The sequence below is a fragment of the Trichechus manatus genome, unplaced genomic scaffold (assembly GCF_000243295.1).
Source record: "Trichechus manatus latirostris isolate Lorelei unplaced genomic scaffold, TriManLat1.0 scaffold00094, whole genome shotgun sequence".
Classification (NCBI taxonomy): Eukaryota; Metazoa; Chordata; class Mammalia; order Sirenia; family Trichechidae; genus Trichechus; species Trichechus manatus.
Genome location: NW_004444030.1, coordinates 7,944,022 through 7,967,041, shown reverse-complemented (window position 1 = coordinate 7,967,041; position 23,020 = coordinate 7,944,022). Strand labels below are relative to the sequence as shown.

Below are 23,020 nucleotides of genomic sequence, written 5' to 3'. Positions count from 1 at the left end.
CCACTCTAATTCACTAGCTAATGCTGCTCATTAGCAGTAGACACCCTTCCAGACACAAGCTAGGATCTGATAGTATCATTGATAGACACAGGATTCCCATATTATCCAGAGTCACTGCCCACTCCACTTTGACAATATGGAAAATACCATTTCATCACTGCATTATACAGTAGTGGTGTACAGGGGTGGAGGAGGGTGGGAACGATACTAAGGGGGAGTACTGTCTATGGAGAATTTAAAAACAATAATAAAACTGACCAAAGGTCAGTCTGCTTTTTATCATCACTGTGCACTAGCAATTCTAAACAATGCCAGTAATAAAATAATCGTCTCCACCCGGGCAGACTGGTCCCCTCACCTCTTGGTATGCCACTGCTATTCAGGCATTACTCGCTTTTGAAACTTTCTTTAATCCATCCCCAAATCAGAATTAATCATGGCTTCCCAAACTCTTCACCCACATCTGAACCTCCTATAAGACCATAAACACCATAAATCAAACACGTTGCCATCAATTCCGACTCATAGCGACCCTGTAGGACAGAGTAGAACTGCTCTGCAGCGCTTCCAAAGAGCAGCTGGTGGATTCAAACTACTGACCTTTTGGTCAGCAGCCAAGCTCTTAACCACTGTGCCACAAAGGCTCCATAAGCTTAAGAGGAGCTTATCTTTAACCTCCTAGTGCACAGATATTCATGGATCAACTTACCCTTTGTGCCCTTCTAGCCAGCTATCCTTCAGTAATTGTCTTAGCTGCCAGTTGGTTCCTGTGCCAAGGTCCAGCTTCCCCTCCCAAACAGTTACTCTATATCACTAGGAGAAACCATCATGCCTTACACTAAACTCATAGACTAGACTAGATGCACACAGAATATAATTTGAATTCCAAAAGCTGGCACTGACAGACCACCATAACCTGGACCTAGCTCTAATTTCTATTGTTGTTGTTAGTTGCCATTGAGTCAATTCAGACTCATGGTGACCCCACGTGTGCAGGGAAGAACTGCACCACAGGGTTTTCAAGGCTATGACCTTTCAGAAGCAGATCACCAGGCCTATCCTCTGAGGTACCACTAGGTGGATTTGAACTGCCAACCTTTCAGATAGTCATCAAGTGCTCAACCATTTGCGCCTCCAGAGGCCCCTACTTATCTTAATACTCTACTCACACCAACATCTATACTCAATATATTTCTGCCTATTACACATAAGCCTATTCTATATTACAGTATTCTGTGTCTGTCTCAACTGTTTTAAGCCCCAGAAGGAAATTTAAACACTTAGTTCTAACTGTTTTAGTGTTACCCAAAGTGCTGTGGATAGACATTCAGTTCTAATGAACAAAACTATAGAGACCAAAATCAAAACCAAACCAATTGCCATTGGGATAATTCCTACTCATGGCGATCTCATGTATCGTTACATAGGGTTTCCTTGGCTGAAAACTTTACAGAAGCAGATCGCCAGGCCTTTCTTCCATGGTGCCACTGGGTGAGTTCAAGCCACCCACCTTTCCAGCTAGCAGTCAAGGGCAAACTGTTTGTGCCACCCAGGGACAAAACTAGGGACAGTTGATACATAAAAGACTAGAATACACTTCTATTATACAGCATTTTATTTTACAATTTTTTGTTATTTTCATAGAATACATTTTTACATTAGAAATGCCCAAAGTAAGAAAATAATCGTTTGTTACATCATAGTTTTATATTTGTAGGCAGATTATTTAAGGACATTTGAAGGACAAGTCTCAGTTTAGAATCTGCAGTATTTTAATACATCTACAAGGGGACCTCTTCTCTAAATGGAACTTCTCTATATTCAAAAATTCCCTAAACTCTTCCTCCTAGGATTTAGAAATTAGTAATGTGAGATATCAGCACTTTCAAAGGTTAAATGTTTCCCTTGGACATGTAATCACCAGTAGCTGGCATCAACTGCACAGAGGAAAGTTTCCAAAAATTAAACACAGTATAATTTTCTGCAATATCTTTATTTATGAGTTAACAATCTTTCCCACTGTCCATCATTCCCAGAACAAATATGGAAGAGGTTTGATCATAATGTGCTGACAGTAATAAACTGAATTCCCATTAACAGACAGGCAAGTTAAAAAGCAAAAGCTTGTGTATAATGTTTAGTTATACTGTGAGTCTTGAGAGAAGTCAGGAGACAATCCCAGTATCTCACAAGAATACAGAACTCAGTCTCACTCTTTTATGAATATAATTCCTCTCAAACCTTTTCCTAAAAGATTAGATTCTGAAAGTAACCATGTGACTAAGAGAAGACTGTTGTCTCACCAGTGGACGTATCTGTTATTTCTTATGTCAGCTGAACAGCATGAAAAAGCAGAGGCAAAGAGGTGTACAATCATTTTTTAAGGCATCAGGTCAAAAAACTCAGAGCTTCCACAGCATGGCAACAGCTTTGCAGATGCCCACATCATGATAGTTGAAATAACAAAGACCAGCAAATGTTAAAGCCGAGAGTGCCAAGAGGCCTGCCTTGGCAGTTTTCTGTGATGTCTCCCCATGGACATAGTCAGTAACAACCTGTCCAATACCCCTAAACAAAAAAAACACACAAGTGAATTTAACTTAGCTACAAAAAAAGTCACTCACATTCAAAATGCAATGTCTCTATCTGCCACTCCAATAACTGTTTGCTACTTCAGGAGATTCTGTATAGCTATTTTCATAGGTGGAATTATTTCTATCCTTTTTTGTAATGCTAAACGAAAGCAACTCACAGTAATAAGAATCAGAAATCAACATAAATGAACCAAGAGTTTCCTAATAGTAAATGCATCTTACTAGTCTTAGGATTTTTCAGGGTCATTTGTATCAGAGACAGTAATGTCATCTACTTAGAAAATCTTTTTTTTTTTTTTTAACAAAAACAAATACTCTATGGAGTTTGTCATTAATTCAGAGAGTATTTACTGAGCACGTATTATGTGCCAGAACCTGTTATAAATGGTGGGAATACAGTAAACAAGACAACATCCCTGACCTTAGGGAAAATACACTCTGACAAGGGGAAAGAAAAGTAAGTATGTATATGCTATGAAGCAACATTTTAGACAGGATGACCTGAATTAGAAAAACATACCAAACAAAAGAGACAATGACCTTATCATCTCTGAGGAATAGTAAAAAGGCTAGTGTGGCTGGAGCACAGGAGTGAGGTGGAGATGAGAGGAAGGCAGGGCAGATCATGTAGGGCCCTGAAGGTGATGATAAGGAGTTTGAGTTTTATTTGAATTATAATGGGAAACCACTGATGTGTTTTAAGCAGAGAAGTGACCTAAATAAGGAGTGACCTAATTTTACTTTTTTTTTTCATAACAGCTATAAAATTCACAAACCATAAAACTCACCCTTTTAAAGTATATAATTCGGTGGTTTTTAGTATATTTACAGAGTTGTGTAACCACTGCCATTATCTAATTCCAGGACTTTTTCATTAACCCAAAAGGAAAGTCTGTACTCATTAGTAGTTACTCCTAATTCCCTCCTCCCTTCAGTCCCTGGCAACCGCTAATCTACCTTCTGTCTCTATGAACTGGCCTACTGTGTACATTTCATATAAATGGAATCATACAATTGGCGGACTTTTGTGACTGGTTTCTTTCATTTAGCATACCGTTTTCAAGGTTCTTCCATGTTGTACCATATATTGGTACTTTACTCTTTTTTATAGCCAAGTAACATTCCATTATAGGAATATACCACATTTTGTTTTATCCATTCATCAGTTGAAGAACATTTCGGCTGTTTCCACTTTTAGGCTAGTATGAGTAATACTGCTATGAATATTCATGTACAAGTGTGGACGTATGTTTTCAATTCTCTTTGAGGCATATATATATGAGTACGTGTGTGTGTGTGTGTGTGTGTGTGTGTGTGTGAATTACTAGGTAATATGGTAACTCTATATTTAACTTTTTGAGGAACTGCCAGTTTTCCAAAGCAGCTATAATATTGTACATTAGCATCAGCAATGTATGAGGGTTCCAAATTCTCCCAACCTTTGTTATTATCTATCTTTTTTATCAGAGCCATCCTAGTGGGTTCTAAAAGATTACAGCCATTGAAAACCTTACAGAGTAGAGTTCTTCTCTGAAACACATGGGATTACCATGAGTCAGAATCAACTGGATGGCAACTAGTTTGGTTTTTGGTTTTGTAGTGGGTATGAAGTGGTATCTTGTGTGGTTTTTATTTGCATTTCCCTAATGAAAAATGACACTGAGCATCTTTTCACGTGCTTATTAGCCATTTGGGTTATCTTCTTTGGAGAAATTAAACTTTAGTTTTTAAACGGGTCACTCTAGCTCCCGTGTGGCAAAGGACAGTGTGGGTCAGGGAGGAGAGGCAATAACAAAAATAAAAAAAAACTAGTTAGGAGGCAATTTAAGCAGCCAGGTGAGATGCTGGTTTACCTTAGGCTGGAAATGCCGCTGAGATGAGCAAGAGTGCAGGAGGAACAGGTCTGGAGGTGCTTGGGGGCTCAGTTTTATAACATGCTATATTCAAAATATCTATCAGATATGCAAATGAAGACACTGAATAGGCAGGTGGATATGTAAATCTGGTGATATAAGTTTTTCACGTATGTTTTAAAGTCTTCTGCAGGTCTTGAGTATCTCAATTAACTTCTCCCCCATATGCAATATATGAGACATGCTCACAACAAACAAACTGAGCAGAGAACAAAATACTGAAGGGACTGCTGTACTTGCCAGTGACTGTGGAGAGTGAGGGCTGCAGCCAGGGAGTAGTCCATCGCGGAGCAAGGATTCAAATAAGCAGCTGGGAGCAGGCCCAGGAGCAAAACACTGACAACCCTCTCACCAGTCCAGTGGAGAGATGCAGCCTTGGAAGCAGCTACAAAATGGACCAAATTCACAAGAGATGAGGGGGGGAAATACACACCTCCTATGTTCAACATTTGTCACAAAATAACCCAAACTGACAGAATAGCAAACAGTATGCATGTAAGATTTAACTCTAAGCCTAAAGAAGGTAAGATAAAAAAACAGGTAATTCAGAGAAATGCTATCTCCCTTCTTTGAAGTCTTTTAGCACAAGGGTGTCTCAATGCCTACATTTCTGAATTAGAAGACAGATCCACTTTGCTTACAGGCATGGAGGATAAACGAGATATCTTTGTAAAGTTACGCCAATCGTGGACTTTAGGGCAGTGGACAAACACCTTGTGAACAGAAGTGAATGATGCCGGAGGAGTTCCTTTAAAATACTACTTGTCTATTTACGCCTTCTAATATTTGGAAGTAATGAATACTAACAATCTTCTCAAAACAGAATTAAACTGATCAGCTCAGGAAGAAGCAAAGTCCTGACTGAATTTTTAAGATCACAGTCCTTCTGTCTCATTGCTTACAAATAGCTCCAACCAGATATGGAACATGAAAATTTCTTTTAAACTAGTGAAAATCATGTGGGCTTTAATCCTTTCTTTGAGAAGCTCTATCTGGTTTTGACTGGAGCCCTGGCAGTGCAGTGGTTGTGCAAAAGGTTGGCAGTCTGAATCCACCAGCCACTCCTTGGAAACCCTAGGGAATAGTTCTACTCTGTCCTGTGGGGTCGCTATCAGTCAGAATCAACTCAATGGCAATGGGTACCTGGTTTTGATTACAGGTCCCTTTGGGAATCTAATAAAACGGATGGAGCTTCTTCCCAGAAAAATACACATATAGAAAAAACTACATATATAACTTCAGGTGATTTCCTGCAGCCCTATGAATCCCCCAAGTTAAAACCACTCTGCTAAATCTAACTGAAAGAAGTAAAAAGATTCTTAAAAGCTGAAAAAGCACTATATTTGCCTAACCTCTCATAACTCAGATACAACTGTATATAAGTGGTTGACTTGAGAATCAAGAAAAATCTGTATCTCTATAAAATACTGACCTTTGCAGGCTTTAAAAATGGAAATACAGTCAATTCAATTATTCACCTCCAGATTTACCTACAGTTCTAAGGCTAATTTTAATAACATCTAATTCATTTAGGAAATGCCGTATGATTTTAATAGCAACCTAAAAAAAAAAAAAAAGCAGGTCAACTGCTGTGGAATGCACAATGCATTTCCACAAGACACGACTTTTTAAATTGCCTACTACTGTAAATTATCCATATCTGGCTCCTCTCCAGTAGCTAAATAAATAAGAGTGATTAAACTATACTGAAGACTCTTGCTACAGAGCTATTTTCTTTTAAAAAAAAAAAAATTTCACGTTTTGGCTTTAGTCGAAAAGGTTCTTTACGAGTGTAAATGGTATCAATCAACTATGCTGGCATTGTCTGCCCAAAGCTGTAGGCTAGATCTTCATTTGACAGAGTTAGACACGAGAGTCTCCCACAGAGACCGCAAGTCCTGCCACAGGCATGATAATTAGCCCAGAGAGGATGGCCATGGCCCAGAAAGCCATGGTGATGAAGAGCACATACAATGGTGGCTGGGGGACAGAAGAATGTGCTGCACTCCTGGGGTAGACCGATCCTGGAGAAATGCTGAGACATGGGCAGGTCTGATCACTGGAGTTCGGAGGAACAGAGCTGAGGAAAGAAAAATCAGGCGGGTCATAAACACCTCTACTTTTACCAAGGTTAACAGACTTTCTAAGTACCATAGACAAATCACTTAACTCCAAGTAAGGGATAACAACTCATCTGTAAAATGAGGACATCTATTTCACCAGGTTGCCGTAAGGCAAGGTTAAGTATCTGTTGATAGATGGGAGAATCAATGAATCACTTATATAAAAGGGCCTCACTGTTATTAGTTTTTAAAACAAATGGTAGCTCCTTTCTCTTTCCATTTACAGTATTCGTCTATTCATCCAACAAACATTTACTACACACAAGATTGTGGTCTACCCTGAAGCAAGACAGACAAAAGATAAAGTCCTTGCCCTCAAGGAATTCAATCTAGTTTGGGAAGTTCATTTATTACCTTCCTCTTTTTCAAGACCAATTTCTCCAATTGTACTCTTGATCCCATGCCTTCTGTCCTCTTTTGGACTCTGCCTCTTGGTTAAAAAAATAAACCTAAATTCACCCACCTCCATCACTTACTAGCTATGAGATGATGGGCAACTGAGTTAAACAGGCTCTCTAACCTTCAAATTCCTCATTTGTAAAATGGAAATAATAGCATTACTTCACAACACTATGCTGAAAATAAAATAATGTATGCCAGGTGCTCAGTATAGTACCCAGAATGTTATATTGTTGTTAGCTGCCAATGAGTTGACTCCTGACTCATGGGAGCCCTATGCACAATGGAAGGAAATGCTGCCTGCTCCTGCGTCATCCTCATGATCAGCTGTTGTAATCCATAGGGTTTTCATTGGCTGATTTTTGAAAGTAGATCTCCAGCCTTTCTTCCTAGTCCATCCTAGTCTTGAAGCTCCGCTGAAACCTGTTCAGCACCATAACAACACACAAACCACCAATGACAGACAAGTGGTGGCTACACATGAGGTGCACTGGAATCGGACCTAGGTCTCCTACATGGAAGGTGAGAATTCTACCACTGAACCACCACTGCCCCTTCCCACAATGTTATAAGCACTCAATAAAAGGTAATTTCTTATTATTCTCTCTCCTGTGTCTTCAACCTCTCATTCTTTCCCACTGGCCATTTTCAACCCATGTAATACACTGAATTCTTCCCTTGATCCCATGTACTCTAACTAATGCCCATGCACTCTCTGCCCTGCTCTCTCTTCTTTCTCTTTCTAGCCATACTTGTTGAAAGTGCTGTCCAAGTCATCTCCACTTCCTCACTTCTCTATCTAATTTTTCAGCTCTCTGGAAACTTGTTTTTATCCCCACCAAAGCTGCTTTGGTGAGTCACCAATGATCTTCATGTGGTCATATTCAACGGGTACTGTTCTGTCTTCATCTTACTGGGCCTCGCCAGGCATACGTGGCCTCTCCTCCCTTTTTTTCTGACAGAACTTTCTTCTAGTTCTCCTGCTTCTCTGATTATGCTTTATCAGTCTCTTCCTGCATTCATTATTAAATGTTGGTTTTCCCAGCTCTGCCTATTGCTCTCCTTGCTCCCTATGCCCACCCCAAGCCATTTCTGGTTCTACCTACTGCCTATAACTTGATGATACCCAAATCTGTATCTCCAGCTCTGACATCTCTCCAGAGTTTCAGAAGTTCATCTGCCTGCTGGGCCTCTCCACTGAGATACATCACATGCTTCTCAAAGTCACCATGCTTAAAACTGAAATCATCCTTCAACTCACTTTCTCATCCAAGACTTGTTCTCCATTTGTATGTTTCCTACTTTGCATAATACATTCCCAGGCACTCTTTCATCTAGTCTAGAAATCTAGAAGTCATGTAGGACTTTCCCCTTAAATTCAATCAATCACTAAGTCCTATTGACATATCTCTTTAACATTTCTTGAGACCATCTTCTCCTCTTCATACTACTTTTCAAGTTTAGTACCTCACCATCCTTGCCTGGACTATTACAATAATGTCCTAACTTGTCCCCCTGATGTCAGTCTTCGCTTCACCCATCTTCCATCACCACCATCTACCATATTGCTACCAAAGTAATCCATCTAAACTGCAAATGTATGTCAAAATTTTCAATGGCTCCCCTTCACAAACCACTGCACACTCCTTATCAAGACTTGTAAGTTCTCTGTGATGTGGTTCTAACTCATCTTTCCAGGTTCATCTACCATTCCTCACCTTAATCTTGAGACTCTAATATATCCAATTTGTTTTGTTTTTCTCTCATGCCATGCTATTTCTACACCTTCACCGTTGCTTTGGAATCCCTGGATGGTGTAAACGGGTAAGGTGCTCAGGTGCTAACCAAAAGGTTGGAGATTCAAGTTCATCCAAAGGCACCTCAAAAGAAAGTCCTGCCAATCTACTCCTGAAAAGTCAGCCATTGAAAACCCTATAGAGCACAGTTCTACTCTGACACATCTAGGGTTACCATGAGTTGGTACTGACTTGTCAGCAACCGGTTATCATTGCTTTTGCTGATCACAGTAGCTCTAACCATAATGCCTTTGTTCCCTGATGCTTTCTTATCCTCAACACTCAGATCAGGCACATCTCCTTCCAGAACCAAGGCAGGGTAATCCTTCCCCCCCTCAAAAAAAAAAATCAAACAAAACAGTTGTCCTCCAGTCGATTCTGACTCATGGCAACCCCATGTAGAACTGTGCTCCATAGGATTTCAATGGCTGTAACCTTTCAGAAGTAGATCGCCAAGCCATTCTTCTACGGCGTCTCTGGGGCTTTTGGTTAGTAACCAAGGGCGACGCAGAGACTCCTTCCAAAACACAGAACAAAATCAACACTATTTCTCTGGACTCTAACGCCTAGCACAACAGTTTTTACCTTATATTAAGATGATATAATCAGGTGTGTTTTCCCTATAATAACGATAGCTCTTTGAGAGCAGTAAGTATGTTTTATTCACATATGTATCCCAATCTTACAACAGTGGCTGGTATACCACAAATGTCCAGCTAAATAATTATCGAACTGATCTCCCCACCCCTACACTCACACACACCAACCACAGGCGAAATGGGCAAGACCAGGCACTGGGATCCCCACCTTAACCCTCCTTTCCGATTCGGGGTAGTAGCATTCTAAGGGCAGCGCATGGAGGAAAAAGAGAACGCCTAACCGGAATAGCCTCTGCAGGACTGTGACTCCCAAAAGAAGCTCTTTTTCAGATGTGCTCACCACGTCAGCCCAAAGCAGGTGAAATACACGGTCAGATGACTATCTGGGCCCTTGGACGACAACGGTCATTGCTGTGGTTTCCGGCAGGTGCCAGAGCGGCCAAAGGAAAGGAGGAATTCTCTTCTCCTCCAGAGGTCTCACTCTCTGCAGTCAATTCCTCACCCTTATCCCTTACCCCGCTGTAAGCTTCACTAAGCGCCTCTGGCTGCCAGCATGCCTCACCTCGGGCTCCTTGGGAACCGCAGAAAACACTCAGCCTCCAAAGCACCGCCATCCCGGTCCTTAGGGCTCAAGGTCACCCAGTAACCCGGAAGCAGTTACGCAACTACAGTCAACACGCAAAGAAAACCGGAAAAAGAAACCGCTAGGTTAACCGGGAATTAGCCTGGTGGGCGGGCGTCAGCCGCGCATGCGCACTTGTCGAAAGGTGCCCTAGATTTGTGGGCAATGGCGGAGGTCGTTGAGGCTGATGAAGCAGAATTGCAGCGCCTTGTGGCAGCCGAACAGCAGAAGGCGCAGTTCACTGCACAGGTGCTGGGACAGGGAGCAGCCCTGGAGGGTGAAGGGGAAGGAGGGTGAAGCATAGGTTCCGTGCACCCGCGGAGCTCTACACTGGAGGCTCGGTGAGGCCACTGGCGGTTTGCCGGTGCTCAATCCCTGCTGCGCCTCTTTCTCCTCAAAAAAAAAAAAAAAGTCATTGCCCTCCTACCGCGGCCCCCGGGTGGTGTTCGGGTGCCTTCTGAGCCAGCGCAGGGGTGAAGACAGTGTAAACAAGGGGGAGAAAGATTTGGGAGACCCATGGAGGTTTCCGGGTTGTTCGAGAGCTCTGGATTCTAATCCACCCTCGGCCCCTTACATGCACGTGCACTTGGACAAGGTACCCAGCCTCTGTGGGTTTTGGTTTCGTCATCGCTCATTGCCTCACTGGATTCCAAGGGTCATATGCAATCATGTATTTGAAAACGAAGGGATACTAGAACGCTAATAGGAAAGGTGGGCTCTGAAGTAGCGTAAACCGTTAGTTAAGGAAAAGGGTTTTGGAGTCTGTTAGTCATGGGTTCAAACCCCAGCATGATCCCTTACTAGCTGCATGACCTTGGGCTAATTAACCACGCTTTTAAATGGAGGACACGATAGCCATCTTTTAGGGCTGCAGATCGGCTGAATACAGGTAGTCCCGGACTTAACGAGGTATTCCAGTTAGGACAAACCGCACTTAACGACTTCCTGTAGTTTTTTTTTTTTTTTTTTTAAATCTTAGTAATATGTACTACATACGGTGTTGCAGCACATAATTTGTTGTTATTCTCAGATGTTCGGTTACAGATGTTTAATGTTATGATTTATAAAGATACTGATAAGGCAATAATAATGAAAACTAAAAAGAAAAAATGAGATATTCTACTTACGTCAGAACCGATTTATGAGGAGTCCAGACTCCGTAGGCCTCACAGACTATGGTACTCAGTACCCAGCCTCCCAACTAGTAAGCCCTCAGTAAAAGGGTTTTTCTGTTTTGGGGGAGGGATTCACAGAGAATGAGGAGCGAGAACCCTGGTTAGAAATCTTGGGGTGCTTACCATTCAGAAATACATTTTATGTGCCTGTGTGTGCATTTTTCTGGGGAGTGGATCCATAACTTTCATTGGATTCTCACGTGTCTCCATGACCCCAGGAAGGTTAAGAGCTGCTGTCCTAGGGGATAGGTCCAGAATGAGAGGAATGCAGTAATTTGAGGGAATTCTTACCCTACCTTCCCTGTTTACATAGGTGCTAGCTGCTTTGGGGAATATAAAAGAATTAACCTAGCCTGAGAAGTCACAATCTGATTGAGGACTTGACACAATTAGAAAACAAATCAATGTATATTCATTAAACAAGTCGCGTATTTTAAACTATTAGAGGTACTATAGGACAGGTTTGAAGGCAGAGTTGTCAGTGGCCTTAAAGGAGGTAAGAATTGGGACTGTCTTAAAGAATGGGACGAATCTTTAGGGAGGGCATCACAGGAGCATGAAGAGTCAAGTTGAGCATACTGTGTGTGGACCTCAGACACAGTACAGGTTGGGGGTTATATAAGGGAGTGCCTTGTGCAGCTAGCAGAGAAATTTAAGGTTAGTGCATTAAGCGAACGAGTGACTTGATGGAGTGTTTTTTGATTACTAAAGGAGAAAAATACAGAAAAGGAGCCAATAAAAGGATTTTGTTGCAATCTAGGGATGAGGATCTGGGCCATGTTGGTGACAAATTAGCAAATGAGGAAAAGAGATCCTATAGTGAAAAGTGACTCCACGGTTTGTTGATTGAAAGAGTGGTTTTGTCAACAGAAAATAAGGACAATAGGAAAAAAAATAAGAAAATGGACAGTTAGGCCTATATCTGCAGATCCCAGTGGTTACTATTTTTCTTTCCTCTCAGGTGCATCATTTCATGGAGCTGTGTTGGGATAAGTGTGTGGAGAAGCCAGGGAATCGCCTAGACTCTCGCACTGAAAATTGTCTCTCTAGCTGTGTGGACCGCTTCATTGATACTACCCTTGCCATCACCAGTCGGTTTGCCCAGATTGTACAGAAAGGAGGGCAGTAGGCCATCTCCTGGGACAATGACAGAAGCAGCAAAGGACTTGTTATTAAAATGCCAGTGGAGTAAGGATGTCATTCCATTGTCAAGTTAACATCAGGCTGTTACCAAGCCTCTTGGTGCTAAAAAGTAACAGATCAAATGTTCAGAAAGTGAAATTTATTTGGAATTCAGAAATTCCAGATTGTATCATATCAGTTATTCAATAAATGTGAATTCTCCAAGTTTCTTTTAAATCCCATTTTAGGACTGAATTTAATATAGAGATTTCTGACTGTCAGGAACACTAGAAATAAGTATGTTCCAAGGCTGGCAGTGCAAATGAGAGATCTTGAAAGATTTTGAAGAGCCACTCTAAGCCATATTTAAGGGGGCTAGAAGAACCATGAAGGAGCCTTGGTGGTGCAGTGGTTAAGTGCTTGGCTGCTAACCAAAAGGTCAGCAGTTCAAACTCATCAGATGCTCTACAAGAGAAAGATGTGGCAGCCTGCTTCTATAAAGATTTGCATCCTTGGAAACTGTGGGGCAGTTCTACTCTGTCTTGTAGGGCTTCTGAGTCTGAATTGACTCAACAGCAGTGGGTTTGGTTTGGTTTGGTTTAGAAGAACCATCAAAGTTTTAGTTAAGACAAGGAGGAGAGTTTGGGGTTGAGATAGGTGAAGAACGAAGACAGCTTTATTGCTCACACATGACCAAGAAAAGATAACCATGGCCAAAAACAACAGGCAAGATGCCGTATTAGTTGGAAAAGAGGCCTGCTAGTATTGGAGGTGGAGAAGGTTATGACCCAAATAGAGCTGAATTCCTGGAGGTGACTTGTTCCATTAGCCCACCTTCCTGAGTCGGCTTACAATCAGGACAGCACTTTTTACAGCACAGAAACAATGCTAAAAATACATGATAAAAACTTTCAACAAGGATTCCATTTGCTCCAAGAATGTAATAGTTGCTTTAGGTTAAGAGGCAGTAATTAGAGACTTATCTATCCCCTTAAGCCCCCACTAATACCAAAGATAAAAATTACACACCATGGAAAATGGACAGATCAGTGCCAAAGTATTAATATTTCAAATAAATATCCCATAAGGTAGCACCTGCTCATAATCAAGAGATAGGGAACCTCTGGCCAACCACATTATTTTAAGACTAAGCACTTTATTAGAAATCTGTTCCATAAAAAGAACAAATTTAATAGAACTAGAAAATATTACCACCCCATAGAATGTCACAGTTACGTTCTATTGCTGGTGTTGTATATTGTTACGCTACCATGAAGTACTTCTGTATTATACATGGGGAAGGTGAGGCCAGGAAGAGAACTTTTCTCCCACAATGAAAAAATTTACTTGTGTTCTGCCTGTCTTGGTGATATTTTGGTTTCTTAAGAATTAACATGTTAGGGATCATAGTATGACATCCGGAAATATGGTCTCTGCCTCAATGCTTTAATTTAAAGGCAGACTGGGAAGAACTGGCTATGTCCCTGAGAAGCCTGTTTCATTTTGGAACTGATTATACTTAGTTTCAAGGACTATTTGAAGTTCATTAATAGATTGAGAAATAAACATGGAAAACAACATTTAAATGGCAGTTGCAACCCTGAAATCCTGTTCAGAGCACCATTAGACAGCATGACTAATTCCTAATTCGTCTCCATTTGGTTAGAGGATTATCTAAGACAACTTAAGAAATTAATTTCAAACACAAGTCCATTTAGGCAATGTTCATTAGGAAACCACTTATCCAATTACCATATTTATGGGTATATTAAGCATAGTTTTATAGACCCTGTCCAGCAGGGAAATTTTGAGAAAGCCCTAGGGCCTTCTAATAGTAGCTATCTACAGATGTTAGGAAGGAAAGAAGTTTGTTCATAGACCCATTTCCTCATTAAGTAAACTGGACCACATCTGGGGGGGCAAAATATAGAAGGATCAAAGCACCAAGCCTGGAAACAAAAGTTTTTGTTTCCTGCTATATAAAGGGAGACAAGAGCACAAGACAAATGTTCCCTTGTCATACCATTCTACTCAACACTGGTTCCAATCCACCTCTTGATCCCAGCCCTTGCTTTCCCCAAACTCAAACATTCCAGTAGGTGTGCCCAGGCCGTTATTGGATTCAGCTTTCTGGGTCCTTTAATTTGTTGTATACGTACTCTAAACTACACATGATTAATTGCAAAAAATAATCTTTTCAAGAAACCTTCATATCAAAATACCAGATTCCCTATTAACAATAAAAGAGGATCAAGTTTAACAGGCCAAAATAGAAGGAAAGAAGTCTATCAGAATGGACACAGCTGGCACAAGACAGCTGACCTCAGGCCCCCTGTGCTGAATAAGAGTCACTGCCAAAGCCCCAAGGTATAAGGGCTGTAAATATGCAGAGTCACATGAGAAACTGAACAATGGATCTTCTCATTTAGTCATCCTCTGAACTCTCAGCAGACCTTTCATCTGTGGCCACTTTCCAATTTGTGCGTTTGTTTGTCCTTTCCTGTATTTCATTGTTAGTTACAGGGATATGAACTTTCCTCTCTCTCTTTTTCCTTTTGGTTTTCTTAGTGTCTCTTTCCTGACTGTCCTCAGAGCTGCTGGATGCTGAGTCATCTGACTGAAAAGTGTCACTTTCTGACTCTAAGAACAAAGCAGGTTTTTTGAGAGACTTTTTCCTGGATTTTTTCTTGCGCTTATGTGGTTGTTTCCTTTTCCTGGTACTGGAAGCCTCAGTTTCTTCTGAGATTTCAGTTGAGGAATGTGCTGCTACATCTATGGCTTCCTTTTTGCTTTTCTTCTGTTTTTTGTGTGACTTTTTTTTCTGCTTTTTTTTGTGAGATTTCTTTGACTTCTTGTGTCTGCGGGATTCGTGGGTAGTTGATTTTACCTGGGGAGATGTCTTTTTTCCATTGATAACATCTTGCTGATCACTACTAATAAAAAAGTAAAAAAGAAACTTTTACTACAGGAAAGAAAAGGTATATTTACATTTTAATATCCTACATTCTAGATAGGAAGTTGGGTAAATATTTTAATTTTAAATTAGAGCTTTAAATAGGGTCACTCAGACTTTCCTACTCTATTTATACTCACTGAGTTTTTGTTTCCTCATCTTTAAAATGAAGATAATACTAATCTGCCATACTGAGTTACTGAATGGAATACTAAGTATATATAAAAACCTAAATGCTATAGACATTCCAAACATCAGGGAAAGGCAAAATACGAATTGCGTCCCAACTAAATTACCTGTTGTTTCTCTAGTTATGTTTTCAGTGGCAAATGATGTTATATTCTTTGTAAAAGTTAGTAACTCAATTTATAGTACAGACTTTGTACTACTATGAGTTTCATACTTTCTTTTTCCCCAGTAATCCTATGTGCCTTACCTGTCTGTCTCAAATTCTTCAGGGTATAACTCTTTATAACCACTGTGACCCCATCTGTAATGTAACACATTACATGCATTATCAAAGCAATGCATACATTTTTGGAAATTAAATTTAGACCTAAGACTGCACGCATACAGAGAAAAGGAAATAAGAGATATGATAGAGGCAAACCTGCATTACAGCACAGTAACCTAAATATTTTCTGTACTACATACTACCATTTTAGACATAAAGGTTTCTTTTGTCCACTTGTAAGAGAACTTGCCATTCTTTTCCTTAAGAAACACTAAAGAACTCTGATACTCTTCTTTAGCTATAAAGCACTTCTGAAAAAGAACAAACATATAACAACGCTTTCTACGCTGGGACAATTTTTTGTTTTTTAAATAACAGCTTTATTGAGATACAATTCACATACAATAAAATTCACCCTCTTAAAGTGTAAAATTCAGTGGATTTTAGTATATTCACAGAGTTGTGCAACCATCAACACTATCAATTTCAGAACATTTCCATCACCCCGAAAAGAAACTCCATACCCATCAGCAGTCATCCTCCACTTGTCCCATCCAGCCTAGCAACCACTAATCTACTTTGTCTCTATGAATTTGCCTATTCTGGACATTTCACATAAATAGAATCATGTGGTCTTTTGAGTCTGGCTTTTTTCACTTAGCATGTTTTCAAAGTTCATCCATGTTGTAGTGTTATCAGTACTTCATTCCTTTTTACTGCCAAATAATGTTCCATTGTATGAATATACCACATTTTGTTTAGCTATTTATCAACTGATACATACCTGGATTGTTTCTACTTTTTGGCTATTTTGAATAATGCAGTTATGAACGTTTGTGTACAGATTTTTGTAGGGACAGTTTTTAAATGTATACATTCTCAGGCCAAATATCATTAAAAGTCATAGGAATTTAGACACAAACCTGTCTGGCATGTTAGCTTCATAATCATATAACTTCTTGTTCCAGGATTTAGCCTTAAGAAAATCATCTTCTAGTGTCCCAGAAATTTCATGCCTTGGCTTCCAATAGTCTCTCTGACTTTCTTCATCAAAACCATCACTACGCATCCGGCTGTAAGAGAAAGCAGAAAAGTACTTTTAGATTTAAAACCAACTGTGAGGTTACTCTATGGAACATCATGCATAAAGCTCATGGAACAAGCTAAGGGAAGAACAAAACAACCTGACACTTACTGTTAAACAAAAAAATGTAAAACGCATCATCTGTTCCTCTCTATACATCAGTAAAGGTACCCAATGAAAACAATCAGACCATTATTTTCACTGGACACCTTTACTGAGTATAGAGAAGAACAGGTTGTAAAATACAGGGGAATCTCTTCCAGATTATGGCATGCTGTAACTCACTGATTCTCAAGTAGAAGAGCATGCAAAGACGGAAGCAGAGCATAATGACAACTAGAGACATTTCAAACTACAATTCTGAAATAGCCCTCCCTCCCTGCAAACCAGCGACTCACTGCTGTAGCGTGGTCACAGTAACAATGGGATGAAGGCATAACACATGGGTATCTTGGGATAGAAAAAAAGTTGAGAACCACTGGTCCAGCCTGTGTTTACAGTGTCCAATAACCAGCCAGGAAGCTAGCCAATTAGTTATTAGAAATTCTTAAGAACCGATTATGTGCTAAGCACTGTTCCACCTGCTGGGAATATAGCAACAGATAAAACAACTATAATCCCTGCCACTAAAGAGATTATGTTCTAAAGTTAACTGATATGACAGGCATCAATATAGACTCCACCCTAAAAGAGTAATATTTTGTTCCCAGAAATGCCACTTGGAATTGAACAACCTAATATAAAACAGAAATGAAGAAAGCAAAAGGTCATTAAAAAGACAGAAAAGAAAAAAAAGACCACAGTGGATGTCAGAAAAGACTCTGAAACTTGCTCTTGAACATAGAGTAGCTAAAGCAAAAGAAAATATGATGAAGTAAAAGAGGTGAACAGAAAATTTCAAAGGGTGGCATGAGAAGACAAAGTAAAATATTACAATGAAATGTGCAAAGATCTGGAGTTAGAAAACCGAAAGGAAAGAACATGGTCAGCATTTTTCAAACTGAAGAAACTGAAGAAAAAATTCAAGCCCTGAGTTGCAATATTAAAGGATTCTAGGGACCAAAAATTGAACAAAGCAGGAAGCATCAAAAGAAAATGGAAGGAACACACACTATACCAAAAAGAACTGGTTGACCTTCAACCATTTTAGGAGGTAGCACTGATCAAGAACCAATAGTATTGAAGTAAGAAGTCGAAGCTGTACTGAAGGCACTGGTGAAAAACAAGGCTCCAGGGAATTGGCAAAATACCAACTGAGATGTTTAAACAAATGAATGCAACACTGGAAGTGTTCACTCGTCTATACTAAGAAACATGGAAGACAGCTACCTGGCCAACTGACTGGAAGAGATCCATAATTCGTGCCCATTCCAAAGAAAGGTGATCCAATGGAATGCAGAAATTATCAAACAATATCATTAATATCACATGCAAGTAAAATTTTGCTGAAGATCATTCAAAAACAGTTGCAGCAGTACATCAACAGGGAACTGGCAGAAATTCAAGCCGGATTCAGCAGAGGACATGGAACGAGGGGTATCATTGCTGATGTCAGATGGATCTTGGCTGAAAGCAAAGAATACCAGAAAGACGTTTTTACCTGTGTTTTACTGACCATGTGTGGATCATAACAAATTATGGGTAACATTGCAAAGAATGGGAATTCCAGAATACTTAATTGTGCTCATATGGAACCTGTACATAGCCCAAGAAGCAGTTGTTTGAACAAAACAATGGGATACTGCAAGGTTTAAAATCAGGAAAGGTGTGCATCAGGGTTATATCCTTTCACCATACCTATTCAATGTGTATGCTGAGCAAATAATCCGAGAAGCTGGACTGTATGAAGAAGAATGTGCATCGGAATTGGAGGAAGACTCATTAACAACCTGTGATATGCAGATGACATGACCTAGCTTGCTGAAAGTGAAGAGGACTTGAAGCACTTACTGATAAAGATCAAAGACTACCGCCTTCAGTATGGATTACACCTTAATATAAAGAAAACAAAAATCCTCACGCCTGGACCAAAAAGCAAATCATGACACATGGAAAAAGACTGAAGTTGTCAAGGATTTCATTTTACTTGGATCCACAACACACACAGAAGCAGCAGTCAAGAAATCAAACCATGTATTGGATTTGGGCAAATCTGCTGCAAAAGACCTCTTTAAAGTACTAAAATGCAAAGATGTCACCTTGAAGACTAAGGTACACCTGACCCACATGGTATTTTCAATCGCCTCATATGCATGTGAAAGCTGAACAATGAATAAGGCAGATGGAAGAAGAATTGATGCCTTTGAATTATGGTGTTGGTGAAGAATACTGAATATACCGTGGACTGCCAGAAAAATGAGTAAATCTGTCTCGGAGAAGTACAGCCAGAAAGCTCCTTAGAAGGGAAGATGGCGAGTCTTCATCTTACGTACTTTGGACGTGTTATCAGGAGGGTCCTGGAGAAGGACATCATGCTTGGTAAAGTAAATGGTCAGTGAGAAAGAGGAAAACCCTCAACGAGATGGACTGACACTGTGGCTGCAACAACGAGCTCAAACAGCAAAGACTGCGAGGATGGCACAGGACCAGGCAGTGTTTCGTTCTGTTGTTCACAGGGTCGCTGTGAGTCAGAACCAACTCAACTGCAACTAACAACAATATAAATCATCTGTACTAAATGTGCTTCTCAATCCTCAGTTAAACCTTCAGCGTGAAAACAAACTGAAAAGATTTGTTTTTCTGTTGACAACTTGGCCTTCTTTACCATGGACAGCTTGAACACTTCTTGTCAGAAGCCATTCATACACAACCAGTCATATGCCAAAGTCCACATACTCCACAGGCACACTCACTCTCCTAAAATATCTCACTATTAACTACTGATTTTCCAGGATGGCTTTAGAAATCAGGATTATTACGCTATAGTCACTTCTCATACTCACAGCTCCTACACTCACAGGCATATAATTCCCAAGAGATGTTCCCAACTATGGAGACATTCCTATACCTCCACAGGTATAAGACAACCAAGTCTACATAAAACTTCATATTTATATTCAAATTAAAAAGATAATGTAAAAGGCATTAAAAAGGTAATGTAAAAGCTTATGTGATGCGGCAAAGAGGGTAGATGGGGTAAACAAAAGGCTGAAAGAATGAAAGACTAATACGGGAAAAGAGTGAATGGATAGCTAAGTGACCACAAGACACCAACAGAAAATCTTAGGTTAAAAGCCATCAGGCAATGGTTACTCAAAATGTTAAAAACAGAATTATCTTATGACCCAGCAATTCCATTCTTAGGCATATATCCAAAAGAACTGAAAGCAGGAACTTAAGACTTATGTGCACCAATGTTCACTGCAGCATTATTCACAATCAGCAAAAGGTGGAAACAACCCAAGTATCCATCAACAGAAAAACGGATAGATAAAATGTGGTATATACATACCAAACCAAAGCCAAACCCATTGCCATTCTGACTCATAGCGACCAAGTAAGGACAGCGTACAACTGCCCCATAGGGTTTCCGAGGCTGTAAATCCTTACGGAAGCAGACTGCCACATCTTTCTTCCACAGAGCGGCTGGTAGGTTCAAACAGCTGATTAGCACCCAAGCACTTTAACTACTGCACCACCAGGGCTCCTCTTACATACATACAATGGAGGATTATTTAGCCCTAAAGAGAAGTGAAGTTCTGATACATGCTACCACATGAATCAACCTTGAAAACATAATGCTAAGTGAAATAAGCCAGTCACAAAAGGACAAATATTATTCTACTTATATGAGGTACCTAGAATAAGCAAATTCATAGAAAGTAGAATAAAGGTTACCAAGGGCTGGGAGAGGAGTTAATGAGAAGTTGTTAATGGGTACAGAGTTTCCATAGGCATGATATAAAAAGATCTGGAAATAGACAGTAGTGATGGTTACACAACATTGTGAATGTATTTAATGCCACTGAATTGTACACCCAAAAATGGTTAAAATAGTAAGTAAATGTTATGGTATGTATAGTATTTGACCACAAAAAAAAAAAAAAAAAAAAGCCATGCATCAAGGCAAAACCCACAGAAGCCTCAATATTTACATGTGTTTAAGGCAGAATTTTTAAATTTTCCATTGCATGTAAATACAAAGAGTAGGTTCATATACAGTATAGCCATTACCTTTATGCTTGGGTCTAGACTTAAGAAAGGTTCTAAAATAATAGGTTCTAAGGATTAAGGACCGACAGAACTGAATTCTAGATGTGAAACATCTATCCTTAGCATTTCAAATCTTTTTAAACAAAAGTTGATGATTCTGAAAAACATAAGAATTATCTGGGTTCTTAGAGCTGCAACTCCACCTTGAACTGCTAGGTAACATTTTCCTTTTGGATCCCCGGTAAGCATCTTCCATCTGTTTCTCTAGTTCTCTTATTTTCCACATATCTGATTCTTCCTGAATCTGGATTTAAAAAAAAAAAAAAGGGAGGGAGTGAATAGGAGAAAATAAAAATAAGTTACTAAAAGTAACACTTTACATCATAGAAGAGTAACTGAAAATAAAGTCTGCACTAATTATTGCATTACAACTACGTTATGATCAGAGACGAGAGAAACAAATTCTGGTTCTCTACAGAGTGGTTAAGCAATCAGACCCAGTAAATTCCAAATGCTTAGGATTCTGCAACAATAGAACTTTTTTAACCCCTGCATATATGCACTTATCACTTACCAATTATGCGCTTGAGCTGTAATTAGGAAATGATCATTTCATATGTTTCTAAGATGCTTTATGATGTTAATTACATCATCTCAATTGAACCTTTAACTTACAAGGGAAGCAAAGCAGATACCATTATTAGTTTACTGAAAAGAAACAAAAGCTCAAAGATAATATACGATTTGACAAAGTAAAAAAACTAGTAATGACATGCCTTTAAACTTTCTAGGCTAAGTCACTTTTCACAATATTATACTTCCTGTCAAAAGTAAAGTAAAACAACAAGGTATGCAGGGATAATTCAACATTAGAAAAACAATGTAATCCATCCAATAAACCAAAGACAAGAACCACGTGATCTTATCAATCGATGCAGAAAAGGCATTAGACAAAGTCCAACACCCATTCATGATAAAAACTCTCAACAAAATAGGAACGGAAAGGAAATTCCTCAATATAATTAAGGGCATTTATACAAAGCCAACAGCCAACATCATCCTAAACGGAGAGACTTTGAAAGCATTCCCCTAGAGAACGGGAACCAGACAAGGATGCCCTCTATCACCACTCTTATTCAGCACTGTGCTGGAGGTCCCAGCCAGAGCAATTAGGCTAGAAAAAGAAATAAAGGCATCCAAATTGGTAGGCAAGAAGTCAAAGTATCTCTATTTGCAGATGACATGATCTTATACACAGAAAACCTCAAAGAATCCACAAGAAAATACTGGAACTAATACAAGATTTCAGCAAAGTTTCAGGATACAAGATAAAAATACAAAAATCAGTTGGATTCCTTTACACCAACAAAGAGAACCTCGAAGAGGAAATCACCAAATCAATACCATTTACAGCGGCCCCCAAGAAGATAAAATACCTACGAATAAATCTAACCAGAGACGTAAAAGATCTACACAATGAAAACTACAAGACACTACTGCAAGAAACCAAAAGAGACCTGCATAAGTGGAAAAACATACCTTGCTCATGGATAGGTAGCCTCAACATTGTGAAAATGTCAATTCTACCCAAAGCAATCTACAGATACAATGCAATCCTGATCCAAATTCCACCAGCATTTTTAAATGAGACGGAGAAACAAATCACCAATTTTATATGGAAAGGGAAGAGGCCCCGAATAAATAAAGCATTACTCAAGAAGAAGAACAAAGTGGGAGGTCTCACACTACCTGATTTTAGAACCTATTATACCACCACGGTAGTCAAAACAGCCTGGTACTGGTACAACAGATACACGGACCAATGGAACAGAATTGAGAATCCAGACATAAATTCATCCACCTACAAGCAGCTGATATTTAACAAAGGCCCAAAGCCTGTTAACTGGGGAAAAGACAGTCTCTTTAACAAATGGTGCTGGCATAACTGGATATCCATCTGAAAAAACTGAAACAAGACCCATACCTCACACCATGCACAAAAACTAACTCAAAATGGATCAAAGACTTAAATAT

General features: G+C 39.6%; 3 protein-coding genes across 8 annotated transcripts in view; 1 reads left to right on the top strand and 2 right to left on the bottom strand.

Moving 5' to 3' along the window:
• Nucleotides 1–1,542: 1,542 nt before the first annotated feature.
• Nucleotides 1,543–10,084, bottom strand: SDHD (succinate dehydrogenase complex subunit D). 3 transcript variants are annotated; one of them, XM_004382508.2, is made up of 4 exons: nt 9,987–10,084; nt 6,480–6,587; nt 4,748–4,892; nt 1,551–2,568 (listed from the first exon to the last, which is right to left on the bottom strand). In XM_004382508.2, exons 1-4 carry the CDS (start codon nt 10,036–10,038, stop codon nt 2,403–2,405), a joined length of 471 nt encoding a protein of 156 aa, XP_004382565.1. In that variant the 5' UTR covers nt 10,039–10,084; the 3' UTR covers nt 1,551–2,402. The 3 variants fall into 3 exon arrangements, with proteins under 3 accessions (XP_004382567.1, XP_004382565.1, XP_023592752.1); XM_023736984.1 differs by lacking the exon at nt 1,551–2,568 and adding an exon at nt 2,961–3,229; XM_004382510.2 differs by lacking the exon at nt 4,748–4,892 and having other exon boundaries at nt 1,543–2,568.
• A 76-nt stretch (nt 10,085–10,160) lies between these two features.
• On the top strand, nt 10,161–12,492 carry TIMM8B (translocase of inner mitochondrial membrane 8 homolog B). The gene is made up of 2 exons (XM_004382507.2): nt 10,161–10,295; nt 12,183–12,492. The coding sequence occupies exons 1-2, from the start codon at nt 10,212–10,214 to the stop codon at nt 12,348–12,350; spliced, it is 252 nt and encodes an 83-aa protein (XP_004382564.1). The 5' UTR covers nt 10,161–10,211; the 3' UTR covers nt 12,351–12,492.
• Nucleotides 12,493–12,619: 127 nt separating this feature from the next.
• Nucleotides 12,620–23,020, bottom strand: part of NKAPD1 (NKAP domain containing 1) — a 15,141-nt gene continuing 4,740 nt past the window's right edge. For 3 of the 4 annotated variants that reach the window (XM_012557336.2, XM_023736982.1, XM_023736981.1), the window contains exons 3-6: nt 21,190–21,290; nt 16,674–16,823; nt 15,733–15,786; nt 12,620–15,276 (exon numbers count right to left, since the gene is read on the bottom strand). In XM_012557336.2, the coding sequence (XP_012412790.1) occupies nt 14,769–15,276; nt 15,733–15,786; nt 16,674–16,823; nt 21,190–21,290 (813 nt within the window). In that variant the 3' untranslated portion in view covers nt 12,620–14,768. The remainder of the gene's footprint in view (nt 15,277–15,732; nt 15,787–16,673; nt 16,824–21,189; nt 21,291–23,020) is intronic. The other variant, XM_023736983.1, reaches the window with a different exon arrangement.

Excerpts from the sequence above, each read along its gene's own strand:
- TIMM8B (XM_004382507.2), top strand. The coding sequence starts at position 10,212 with ATGGCGGAGGTCGTTGAGGCTGATGAAGCAGAATTGCAGCGCCTTGTG. Across the intron at positions 10,296-12,182 it reads AGGCGCAGTTCACTGCACAG|GTGCATCATTTCATGGAGCT; the intron begins GTGCTGGGACAG and ends CTTTCCTCTCAG.
- SDHD (XM_004382508.2), bottom strand. The coding sequence starts at position 10,038 with ATGGCGGTGCTTTGGAGGCTGAGTGTTTTCTGCGGTTCCCAAGGAGCC. Across the intron at positions 6,588-9,986 it reads CGGTTCCCAAGGAGCCCGAG|CTCTGTTCCTCCGAACTCCA; the intron begins GTGAGGCATGCT and ends TTCTTTCCTCAG. Across the intron at positions 2,569-4,747 it reads CTCACTCTCCACAGTCACTG|GGGTATTGGACAGGTTGTTA; the intron begins GCAAGTACAGCA and ends TTTTTTGTTTAG.